Source organism: Aquarana catesbeiana, linkage group LG01 (genome assembly GCF_042186555.1).
Source record: "Aquarana catesbeiana isolate 2022-GZ linkage group LG01, ASM4218655v1, whole genome shotgun sequence".
Taxonomy (NCBI): domain Eukaryota; kingdom Metazoa; phylum Chordata; class Amphibia; order Anura; family Ranidae; genus Aquarana; species Aquarana catesbeiana.
In genome coordinates this window covers 39,719,940-39,732,178 of record NC_133324.1, presented here as the reverse complement: position 1 = coordinate 39,732,178, position 12,239 = coordinate 39,719,940, and the positions used below count along the sequence as shown (strand labels likewise).

Here is a 12,239-nt window from a genome sequence, read left to right as displayed (position 1 = left end):
ACTTTTTTGACTGAATTACTTAACCTAAGGTGATATTAACTATATACAATCACCCTGGAACAACTAATTCTACAAATATTAGGTATTGTGCACTCCAATTATTGAGGCATCCTTTTGATGCTTTTTATTATAGCACTTCTCTCCTGTAAGCGGAAGATCCATGTACCCCCATTAGCCTTCCTCATTCTCACCACCTATAATATGTGGGAGTCTGACGGAGGCATTTTTTCCCCTGATAGAGATATATATTTTTTCTTCACGGGCAACTTGCGATTACTTACATATATTATTTAATACAATGTACCATCTAACCTTATATGTTTTCTGTTTATTCTTCACTCCAGACTCCACTGGATTCTTTTCTACCTTTTCATTCCTTCAGTTCACACAGGTTGATCCGCGTAGTCAGCGTTGCATAATAAAAAATAAGTCAAAACTATTTAATCTGTTACCATGGAACCATTAAATATCATATCCCTGAATGTTCAGGGCATAAATGTTCCTCAGAAAAGGACCAAAGCATTCCGTACTTTCTATAGCAGGAAGGCCCACATTGTGTGCCTACAAGAAACACACTTCACCAATAATTCCGCACCTAAATATATGTCCCCTTTTTATCCACAAATTTGTATGGCTTCGGCCAGTACCAAACAAAGGGGAACTCTAATTGCATTTCACCGGTCCACACCATTTACTTTATCATCAGAAATTAAAGACCCAGAAGGTAGATACCTGATACTCATGGGTTATATAATGGATACAGCAGTCACAGTAATTTCCTACTACGCTCCCAATAAACAACCTACACCTTTCCTCTTGCACTTATTACAAGTGATTAATACGCACAAAATGGGAATGGTGATTATGTGTGGTGATTCTAACCAGGTCCTCCTCCCATTTCTCGATAAATCACCTTTTACCCCATCCAGAATATCCTCTAAATTACCTTTCTCCCAACTTCTTTCCAAATACAATCTGGTAGATTCTTGGAGAGAAAGTAATCCGATAAAAAAGAAATTCACTTATTTTTCACATCCTCATCAATCCTTTACCAGAATAGACCATATTTTTCTAACAATAGGAATGATACCAGAGATTATTGCATCAGATATAATTCCAATTCCTTGGTCAGACCATAACGCAGCATACACAACTATAGCCTCAACTATACCGAAAGCACATGACCCGACTTGGTACCTACCGGACATAATGCTCAAACACCCATCACATCACATGATTATTGAACAAGCTTTAAAGGAACACATATCAATCGACACCAATCCAGACATTTCCCCGATAACATTATGGGAAGCTCACAAACCTGTTTTGCATGGTGTTCTACAAAGACAAATGGCATTATTTAAACGGGAACGCAAACTTCTTGCTATGAAACTAGAATTCAATTTTAACGCAGCCTCCATATCATTCCAAGATAATCTATCTCAGAGTACAAAATCTCATTTGGAAAAAACTAGATTGGAATACGACCTATTTCTCACAGAATTAGTAGACAAATCCCACAAATGCTCTAGGCATAATCTCTATATGAATACAAACAAACCAGGCACATATTTGGCATGGGCATTGAACTTTACTAATAAATCTTTCAAACCTATACGTTTGAAATTATCAAAAGATGTTTATACTAGCAATCCAGTCAAAATCGTCCACAAATTTCACTCACATCTTGCAACCTTATACGAGTCAAACAAAGAATTTAACCCTACAGAATTGGAATCTTTCTTCTCACAGATTACCTTACCTGAGTTGTCTCAGAACCAAAAAAACAGTTTGGAAGAACCTATAACTATAGATGAAGTTGCTAATGCCATTAAAGACTTAAAACTTAACAAAAGACCAGGCCCAGATGGATACTCAGCCCTATATTACAAAACATTTTCAGAGATTCTCTCCCCTATTCTAGCTGAAACTCTCAACACACTGTTAGTGGCAATTGTATGTATGATCCCAAAACCCCTTTCTGATGATACTTCCAGCGTAAATTATCGGCCCATTTCTCTATTAAATCTTGATATCAAATTATTAGCAAAAATGTTAGCAAAACGCCTTAAAAGTATCATAGGTAAATTAATACATAGAGATCAAGTAGGCTTTATGCCAAATAGACAGGCAGGCAATAATGTATGCAGGGCAGTGCTATTGGCACATATTGCTAAGAAACGGAAAATTCCTTCATGCTTTCTATCTCTTGATATTAAAAGGGCATTCAATACAGTATCCTGGCAATATATGCACTATTCCTTACAAAAATGGGGTTTTGACCCTCATTTTTTAAAATGGATTACAGCACTCTATAATAAACCCAAAGCCTATATAAAATATGCTGGATACAAATCTGATGCTTTTAGTATAGAAAGAGGCACTTGACAGGGTTGTCCATTATCTCCCCTCTTATTTGCCCTTTTACTCAAACCCGTCTCCCAATACATTAGAACAAAACATACTATAACTGGCACTGAAGTAGGAGGTATTACACACAAAATATGTATATTTGCAGATGATATATTGCTTTTCCTATCATCACCACAGGTTCCAGGTCCCAATCTATTGCCTGTCCTTGATGGATTTGCAGCCTTCTCCGGCCTTATGATTAACCCTAAGAAATGCCTAGTGCTCAACATTTCACTATCAAACCCTGAACCAATTCTGGCAAAGGTTGCACTCCCATTTACCTGGGCAGAGAAATCAATCCCATACCTTGGAATTCAATTAACAGTATCTCATTCTGACTTATTTTCAGCCAATTACCCTCCTTTACTGAGACAGATTACAAACTTATTAAAACAATGGTCACAACTTCCCTTATCCTGGATAGGAAAGATTAATGCAATTAAAATGACTATCCTGCCTAAATTGCTATACCTGTTCAGAATTCTCCCTATTCCAATTCCTTCCTATTTTTTGAGACTAGTGCAAAAAAGAACAACATCATTTATATGGGGTTCTTCCAAACACATTACATTTTCCCAAAACTAAAGGAGGTCTGGGATATCTTAACTTTACTAACTATTACAAATCAGCTCACTTGGCCAGTCTCTCCAAATATCATGCAAAACTGGAAATCCCATTATGGGTATTTATAGAGGCTTCAGAATGTGACCCTCTATCAATATCAAATTTGTTATGGCTTGAACCCAAAGACTGTTCCAAAATACATAATCCCATAACTAAAGACTTTTTATCTCTCTGGGATAAACTAAAAATCAAGTTTCAATTACAATCTCCACACAATCCCCTCCTATCTTTTATCAGAAATCCGGCCTTCTATCCGGCATGGATCTACCCAAAATCAGTTAAAGCTTGGACAACAACAGGTATTCAGACACTACATGATTTTGTTGCATCTAAATCATTCCTTTCATTTCCAACGCTTAAAGAAAAATATGATCTACCAAACTCTGAGATATTTAGATATCTCCAAATTAAAAACTTCTTTACACCATTCCTAAATGTGGAAATACCATTGTCTCAATTATCCACTTTTGAATCAATCTGTAAAAATGACCCATTTGTTAAAGGAATAATTTCATCACTTTATAATCAACTATTTGGAGTCACAAATTTCGACAAACCTACTTACGTTCGGAAATGGGAGGGGGATCTGGGGGGAGAACTTAGAGGACATGGAATGGTCAAGTATATGGCTCACATCTAAATCATCTTCGTTTTGGCATTGGAAACAAACTATAAAGTTCTAACCCGATGGTACCTTGTACCTGCCAGAGTGGCTAAATATTCACCTAATACCTCAGCCCTTTGTTTTCGAGGCTGTCCAGACATAGGCACACATTTACATATATGGTGGACGTGCCCATTAATCCAAATTTTTTGGAAGGAAATTTTTGTGATAGCATCTAAAATATTCAAAAGGGTAATACAACCAGACCCATTCATAGCCTTGCTTAACTTGAAACCGGAATGGTTAACATTTTCTCAATACAAACTTATGGTCCAACTACTAACGGCTGCAAAGCAAACAGTGGCCAAGGCATGGAGATCCCCTACATTGGTACTGGCAGAAACAATTCAAAGAATGATTAACACAACGTCTCATGCCAAGATGGCAGCTATCGATCATAACCAAATCCCAAAATTTGAAAAATGATGGCATCCTTGGATAAAACATCAATTTCTGTCAAATTTCAATGACTCGGTCCTTTTGCCATGGTAACGGATTATGTGATTTATAGAAACATTCATTTTTATGCTTCATGGAGAAGCCAATGGATGATAAACTGACGAACGGATCGAGCTTGTGGACTATATCTTTGTCTTTCTATCCTTTTTCTTCCTTTTCTTTCCTTTCCCCCACCTTATGATCAAAGCTCTTTATCAGAATTATTCTGACCCGTACACGTATTACTAACAGTTAATATTTATAGGTGGTATAGATTTATCAAATACCTCCAAAAGAAATTGATGTATTACTTTCCACCTTTATTTTAGGTTTTGTGTACCTGATTTTTAATATTTGAAAATTTCAAGTTAAATATTTATATAAATTCTAATGTATAACAATGAGCTTACTTTATATATCCTTGTAAACGTACTTCATGCATCCTTATATTACTGTATGTTCAATAAACTTTTTTGACAGGGAAATAATAAGTGTTGTTCCTGACAGGATTTCCAGACTATACACACTGGGGTTGATTTACTAAAACTGGAGCACTCAGAATCTGGTGCAGCTGTGCATGGTAGCCAATCAGCTTTCAACTTTAGCTTGTTCAATTAAGCTTTGGCAATAAAACCTGGAAGCTGATTGGTTTCTAGGTCAGAGCTGCACCAGATTCTGCACTCTCCATGTTTAGTAAATCAACCCCACTATGTTGGCAGACCTACTGAAAAATAGATTTGGGGTTTGCATGCACTTTAAAGTGCAATGGAAACAATGGATAGGAGATACAGTAACATTTTGCAACAAACGAATATTGAATCTCCAATGTTATTTCACACAAGGAGACTTAATTTTTTTTCCACTTCTTCTTTAGAAGCTGGAGTCTCGGTGTGTGGACTCTTGTTTCCCCGGATACAGAAAAAAGCCAGGAGCTTCAATCCACTCTTGCTGCTATGACTGTGTCCCATGTTCAGAAGGGCAAATATCCAATAAGACAGGTATACCTTAATTATATACAGTTTTATTTATTAATGGTTTTTAAGTTTACACTGACATTCATGGATGTGCAAAAGCAGAGTATATCATGGAAAGAGAATATAATATATATATATACTGCGCTATCCTTTTAAAACAATGAAAGCAGCCAGCACAGTAGAGGATCAACTTATGCAAAATGTAAAATACAGTGAAAAAAGTGCAGCGCTAAGAATATGAAAATCTCAAATGTCTAATGAGAATGGTAAATATGCTTAACCACTTGCCGAAAGACGGCTACAGTGCGGCCGGCTTATTCTGGGTGCATGTTCATGGGACGTCATTCCAGAATGTTGCTCCCGCGCGCCCGGGAACCTCCGTGACACAGATCACAGTAAATAGCCGCTGATCGTGGCCATTTACCACGTGATCGTTTCGTCAAATGATGGAGCGATCACTTGTAAACAAACCGGCGTCACGTCATGGCGCCGGTTCCTCCCTCCCCTCTCTGTACCGATGGGTACAGTGCAAGGGGAGAGGGAGAGAGGGGGAGAGATTGCAGCAGCGCTGTGGGCTGGATGTTTAGTGCCCACAGTGCTGCTCAGTGTCAATAATCTGCAATAATCTGCAACACTGTGTAATACTCTGCCAATACTCTGCAACACTGTGCAATACTCTGCAACACTGTGCAATACTCTGCCAATACTCTGCAACACTGTGCAATACTCTGCAACACTGTGCAATACTCTGCCAATACTCTGCAACACTGCAATACTCTGCCAATACTCTGCAACACTGTTCAGTACTCTGCCAATACTCTGCAACACTGTGCAATACTCTGCCAATACTCTGCAACACTGTGCAATACTCTTCAACACTGTGCAATACTCTGAAACACTGTGCAATACTTTTCAACACTGTGCAATACTCTGCAACATTGTGCAATACCCTGCAACACTGTGCAATACTCTGCCAATACTCTGCAACACTGCAATACTCTGCCAATACTCTGCAAAACTCTGCCAATACTCGCCAATACTCTGCCAATACTTGCCAATACTCTGCAATAAACTTTAACAGAAACAAAGATTTTTTTTTTTTTTTTTTAATCGAATTTTCAGTCTTTTTTGATTTATAGTGCGAAAAATAAAAAAACCCAGCGGTGATTCAATACCACCAAAAGAAAGCTCTTTGTGTGAAAAAAAGGACAAAAATTTCATATGGGTACAGTGTTGCATGACTGAGTAATTGTCATTCAAAATGTGAGAGCATCGAAAGCTGAAAATTGGTCTGGTTAGGAAGGGGGTTTCAGTGCCCAGTGGTCAAGTGGTTAAACAATGACTGTGCAAAAATCATGTAAGAAAAAATAAAATCACATAAAAATATGTAAAAAGTGTTGAATGTTGTATGAGTAGAAATCACTAAATCATATAGGTTTTCTTGATGACATAAATGTAAATCACAATCTCATTAAAATAGTCCATAGAGAACTTGATAGTGGTGATCCAAAAAAGTGAATAAAATATATGATAAGGATGTGATTTTGGTGAGAGAATTGATAGAAGATCCACCACCTTATATTCTTAAAGGCTTACCAGAAAGATTGGACACAGATGGGTATACACCCACTGGGTCAATCTAGCTTGAATAGTAATGGCCCAATAGACAGCTGCCACAGAAGACACAAACTCCAAGGGACCAGCAAAACTTCCGATAATATGTTAGAGGAGTATGCCCAAACACGTCAAATGTGTGTAAAAGAAGAAGGGAACAGGAGAGCACATAGCGTAATTCTGTAAAAACTCATATCTTGTTTATTAATAATGAAAGAATAACACTCACATTTCTGGTAGTTAAAAAGCGCTTATAGTAAAAACAATGGCGGTATCAGTGGCATCAATAGTCCGTTCTGACGCTTTTCATCCTATAGGGCATCATCGGGGTGAAAAAGCAGAGTATATCATGCTCTAGTGGTGCAGTGAATAACATGTTGGATGGTGTAATACTACTTGTAACTTATATGTTTTTGGACTATTGAGGGGAACCCTCGTGTACTCAGAGTTCAAACTAACTACAGACAGTTTACTAGGCTCTTATTGTGTTAAGATCCTAGCACTGAGATGTAGAACTTCAAAGTCCATATACTACATGAAAGATATCTTTTAAAGTTGAAATGTAGCCCCCCAACAAAGTTTGCCTCAGGGTTTGTTTTTAATTACTCTATAATTTATTTTCTTGCTGCAGTCCTCAGGCTGATCTGGAACTTTCACCTCTTCTTATTTAGCAAAAGTCGTGCGTGATTCCTTCACAGGGACAGAAATGTTCTTATAAAACAGCTTTGGACAGTGATTGGATGCGAGGCCAAAGGGAGAGTTGAGTTCAGAGTCCAAGATTAAACCTAGAATCGTGGCATGCGGGGATGGTTTGATGGTTGTGCCATTGATCTTGAAAGAGAAGTCAGGGGAAAAGGCACGTGGGGGAGAAAATATTATTATATTATATTATTTATATTATTAACAAGATAATCTACTTATTTACAGGTGTGGTGACAGCCCAAAGATACAGTATCTACCTAAATTAAAGAAAGGGGAGGAATATGTATGTAGTTAACATGTATGGGACCTATGCAAAGTCTCCACCTGTTGGTGGACAACAGGGTAGCACCAGGAAAATATATTTAGACTAGTGTTTCTCAAAATTTTTCCAGATGCGGCACCCTTTAAAAATATGCAAAATCCAGAGGCACCCTGTCTAAAATATAAAAAATGTAAATGTTTCTTATCAATAGGAAACCTAAATCTTTGATGATGCACTCACCTACCTTGATTAATTAACTTCCCATCAAAAGCCTCTCTTCACATCAAAGATCCCCCAGCATGTCAGAGTCCCCACCATACATCTGAGTCCTCCCTATCTGTCAAAGTCCCCATTATATGTCAGTGTCCTCTCATCATATCAGGTTATCCCTCATCACAAAGTCTTCTTATCACAGAGCCCCTTCAAATCACAGAGCTCCCCATCACACAACCCCCCCATCATACAGTCCCCCATAACACAGTTACTCCCAATCACATAGCCACCTATTCACATCAAAGCCCTCCAGCAGTGTGGTAGAAGGTGGAAAGTGGAGCAGGTCTGGAAGAACCACACTTCCATCCTCTCCTTCTCAAGGCTGGGCTCAGCCCTCCCTTCTCAGAGCTCAGGCTGCTCAGCTGTCGGTTAATTGCCAGCACTCATCATTCCACAGTAGCTCACCTGATGATCATATCCTGCTCGTCAGCTAGCTCTGCTGGCTACTTAAACTCCCTGGATCAGATCTCCTGTGTCTTCGCCTTGGTCAACATATCCAGATACTCACTGCTGTGGTTTCCTGTTAAAGACTTTTGCCTGGCTGACTTCCCTTCTGGTTACTGATTCTGTTTGCTGCTTCTGACTACGCTGATCTCTGGATTCTTGTTTTACTGGCTTGTTCTGACAACCCGCTCTGGTTTCTGAACCCTGGCTATGTTTTGACCTTTGACCACAATTATTCTGTTTGTACTATTTTAACATTTAAAGTGTGATTTTTACTGCACTTCTGTTTGAGTCTGATTCATGTTTCCTGACACTCCTGAATGATGGGGCAGCCTTGCATGCTGCCTGCTCTGGATTAGCATCATGAGTTGCCATTTTTGCAGGCAGGCTGGCTGCCAAAATCATACCAACTAATGGCACAATGCCTACTGCCCCAGAGCATTATTGGTTATTATGGTGCAATGAGCATAGTTGGTTTACCCACAAGTTTCCAGAGCTGAAAAAACACCAGTATATGAATGTACAATTTACATTTACATGATCACAATGGTAACAAAGCTGTCATGAATGAATTCATTCATAACAGCTGTAATGCCTATGCTGTGATTGGCCCACAGCTATCATATGGTTCCTGGGCCAGGCAAAGCACCCTGTACCATGAAATTAGCTGTAGCCAATTGCAGCTAACTAGTAAATTAGCTCTAATGACTGGTTAACCCATTCTTGACAGATGAAAACTTTGCTGTTATTATGATCTTTATTATAACAGCAAAGTGTAAAAAAATAAATAAATAAACCCTGATCAGACCCCAGAGTAGTATTGTATTACTATGGTAACACTGAACTACTCTGATGAAAGTATGTAGAAGGAAAAAGTAAAAAATGAAAAACATTTTTTTTAAAAATCCAATAAAAAATAGTTTATTTTTTAATTTTTATAACATATTATCATTAGTCAGTGTCCCTGATCACCACCACATCAGGCATATGTTAATGCTGTACTACACTTTCACCTTTTTTTCCCCTTCCCCTTTTTATTTTTTTAAATATTATCACCAGTATTTTTTTAAAAAAAGTTTAAACAAAGGTGAAAAAAATGTATTCGATTTCTTCAGTTTTGAAAAAATGTAACAAAATATTGCAACTTCAAAAAACTTGCCATGCCTCTTACTAAATGTCTCAAACGGTCTACTTTCCAAAAAGAGGTAATTTGGGGGAAATTTATATTGTCCCGAAATTTTATGGCCTCAAGAAATGAGGTAGGCAGTACATCAGAATTAATACATTTTCAAATATATACTTTATATTGATATACATAAATTTACTAGACAAATATGCTTAAAAAAAATAATTCATTCAAAATACAGTCATTAGAAACCCTTCTAGAAATTCTGTATATAAAAATACAGATTTAAGGAATACTTCCCTGTTTAACCCATCCTCATCCATCAATTCCCATACTAATATCTTTAAATAAATGGTCATCAATAATTTGAATTCAATGCATGCTAAACCACCCAAATACATACACCAGATTGATAGCAGTATGAAAAGTTTATTAAGGATAAAGGACTTGGAGATCAGATCAGCTGACAAGGGTTGGGGAGAAGTGATTTGCGATAAACAGGACCACATAAAAGAATCCTAAAATATTCTAAATGATACCAGCATGTATAAAGAATTATCCAATAGCCCCACCTTTAAGTTTAACCCTTTCATGCCTAAGCCAATTTCTGACATTTGTTGCTTACATGTTAAAATCCATATTTTTTGCTAGAAAATTACTTAGAACCCCCAAATATTATATATATTGTAATAGTCCCTGTCACTGGGAAAAGGGATGGGATCTCTAACCCTGTGTCCATGTCTTATGGAGAGCCAGCAGGTTGTGTGCCCAGGTGCACACAGCCCATATAACGAGGGGCTAGTGAGAGCAGAGGTGGAGGAAGGTGGAGTGTGTGTAGCTTGTTGCTACTGCTGTGTGAAGACAGACCTGTGTCTGGAGAGTGGTCTGCCCTGTGGGAGTCTGCAGCCTATGTAAAGGGGATTCTTTGCCCAGGGACTGGGAAAGGCTGGCCAACCTTGAGAGTCGGGGAGACTGAGGAAGCCAGTGAGTCCAGGGGGCTGTAAAGAATTGGCAAATCTGTTGAGAGCAAGCAGAGGAACTGCTGACAAGAGAGCCAGGTGGCTTGGTATGTTTTCCTTATTTTTGGAGTGCTTAATGAAGTTAAACCCCTGCGTGGGAATCCTGAATGGACCTTTTTGCTTTTGTTTTTCGGTTTAATAAACGTGGGCTACCAGGCCCTTAACTATAATGCCTGTCTGATGTGGACTCACTGCACTAAAAACGCATTTATCGCTTGAGCTAAATACCCCAAACATTACAATATATATATATATATATATATATATATATATATATATTTTTTTTAGCAGAGGCCTGAGAGAATAAAATGGTGATTGTTGCAATATGTTATGTAACACGGTATTTGTACAGAGGTCATTTAAACACTTTTTTTGGGGGAAAAAAGACACTTTCATGAATAAAAAAAAAAAAAAACAGTAAAGTTAGCCCAATTTGTTTTTCTAATGTGAAAGATGATCACTGAGTAATAAGATAACTAACATGTCATGTTTTGAAATTGCGCATACTCATGGAATGGCGACAAAGTACGGTACCTAAAAATCTCTAAAGCAACGCTTTAAAAAAATGTAAAGGTTACCAGGTTAGAGTTACAGAGGAGGTCTGGTGCTAGAATTATTGCTCTCACTCTGACAATTGTGGCAATACTTCACATGTGTGATTTGAACACCGTTTACATTTTCGGGTGTGACTTACGCATGCGTTTTCTTTGCTGCGCGAGTTCGCGGTGGCGGGGGTGCTTAACAATTAAAAAAGAAACTATTCTTATTTATTTATTTTTTGTTTACATTGTCCCTTTAAAAAAAAAATTGGATCACTTTTATTGCTGTCACAAGTAGGGATGAGCCCGCGGTTCGAGACGACCGTAAGTTCGGCTCGAACATCGGGTGTTCATTTGCTCGCAAATGGACCGAACTTATGGGGCGTTCGTGGGGAATTAGAGTGCCGTGGAATGCCCCATAATGCACTGCGAGATCGCAGTGCAATGTGTCAGAAACCACAAATCAGACTGAGATAGAAGTACAATTAATTCACACTTGTTTAATAATAATAAAAAAAAAGGTAAACATTCCCAGAGTTCAGGAACCACAACGGATAGTCAGACAAGCCAAAACATCAGGGAGCCAGAAAACAGCGTAGTAGAATGGCAATCAGGATCTGGAGCCAGAAGGAATGTCAGCCAAGAAAGTCTTTAAACACAGGAGAGCGTCTCTAGAGATGTGACCAAGGCAAAGGCAAAGATCATCTGGACTGGACAGCTTAAGTAGGCAGGACTTACAAGCAGGATATCATTAACAGGTGAGTCACTGTGGAGAGAAAGGAGTTGGCAATTAGCCAACAGCTGAGCAGCCAGCTTTGAGAAGGAAGGGCTGAGTCCATCCCTGACAGTACCCCCTCATCAATGACCCCTCCCCCTCGGAGGACCACCAGGCTTGAGTAGAAAATGTCTATAGAAATCACGGAGGAGGACAGGGGCATGTATGTCCGAGGATAAGACCCAAGAGCATTCCTCCGGACCGTACCCTTTCCAATGTACCAGGTACTGTATGTGCCCACAGAACCTGCGGCAGTCAACAATGGACTGTACTTAATATTCCCCATGGTTCTCAACCTGTACTGGGTGAGGACGAGGCACCAAGGTGGTAAATCGGTTGCAGGCCTAAGGTTTTAATAAGGAGACATGAAATA

General features: G+C 38.6%; 1 protein-coding gene across 1 annotated transcript in view; it reads left to right on the top strand.

Annotated features, from left to right (window-relative positions):
- LOC141128428 (vomeronasal type-2 receptor 26-like) overlaps positions 1-12,239 on the top strand; it is a 181,648-nt gene that overhangs the window by 146,626 nt on the left and 22,783 nt on the right. The window contains exon 5 of the mRNA XM_073616104.1: positions 5,013-5,136. Within this exon, the coding sequence (XP_073472205.1) occupies positions 5,013-5,136 (124 nt within the window). The remainder of the gene's footprint in view (positions 1-5,012; positions 5,137-12,239) is intronic.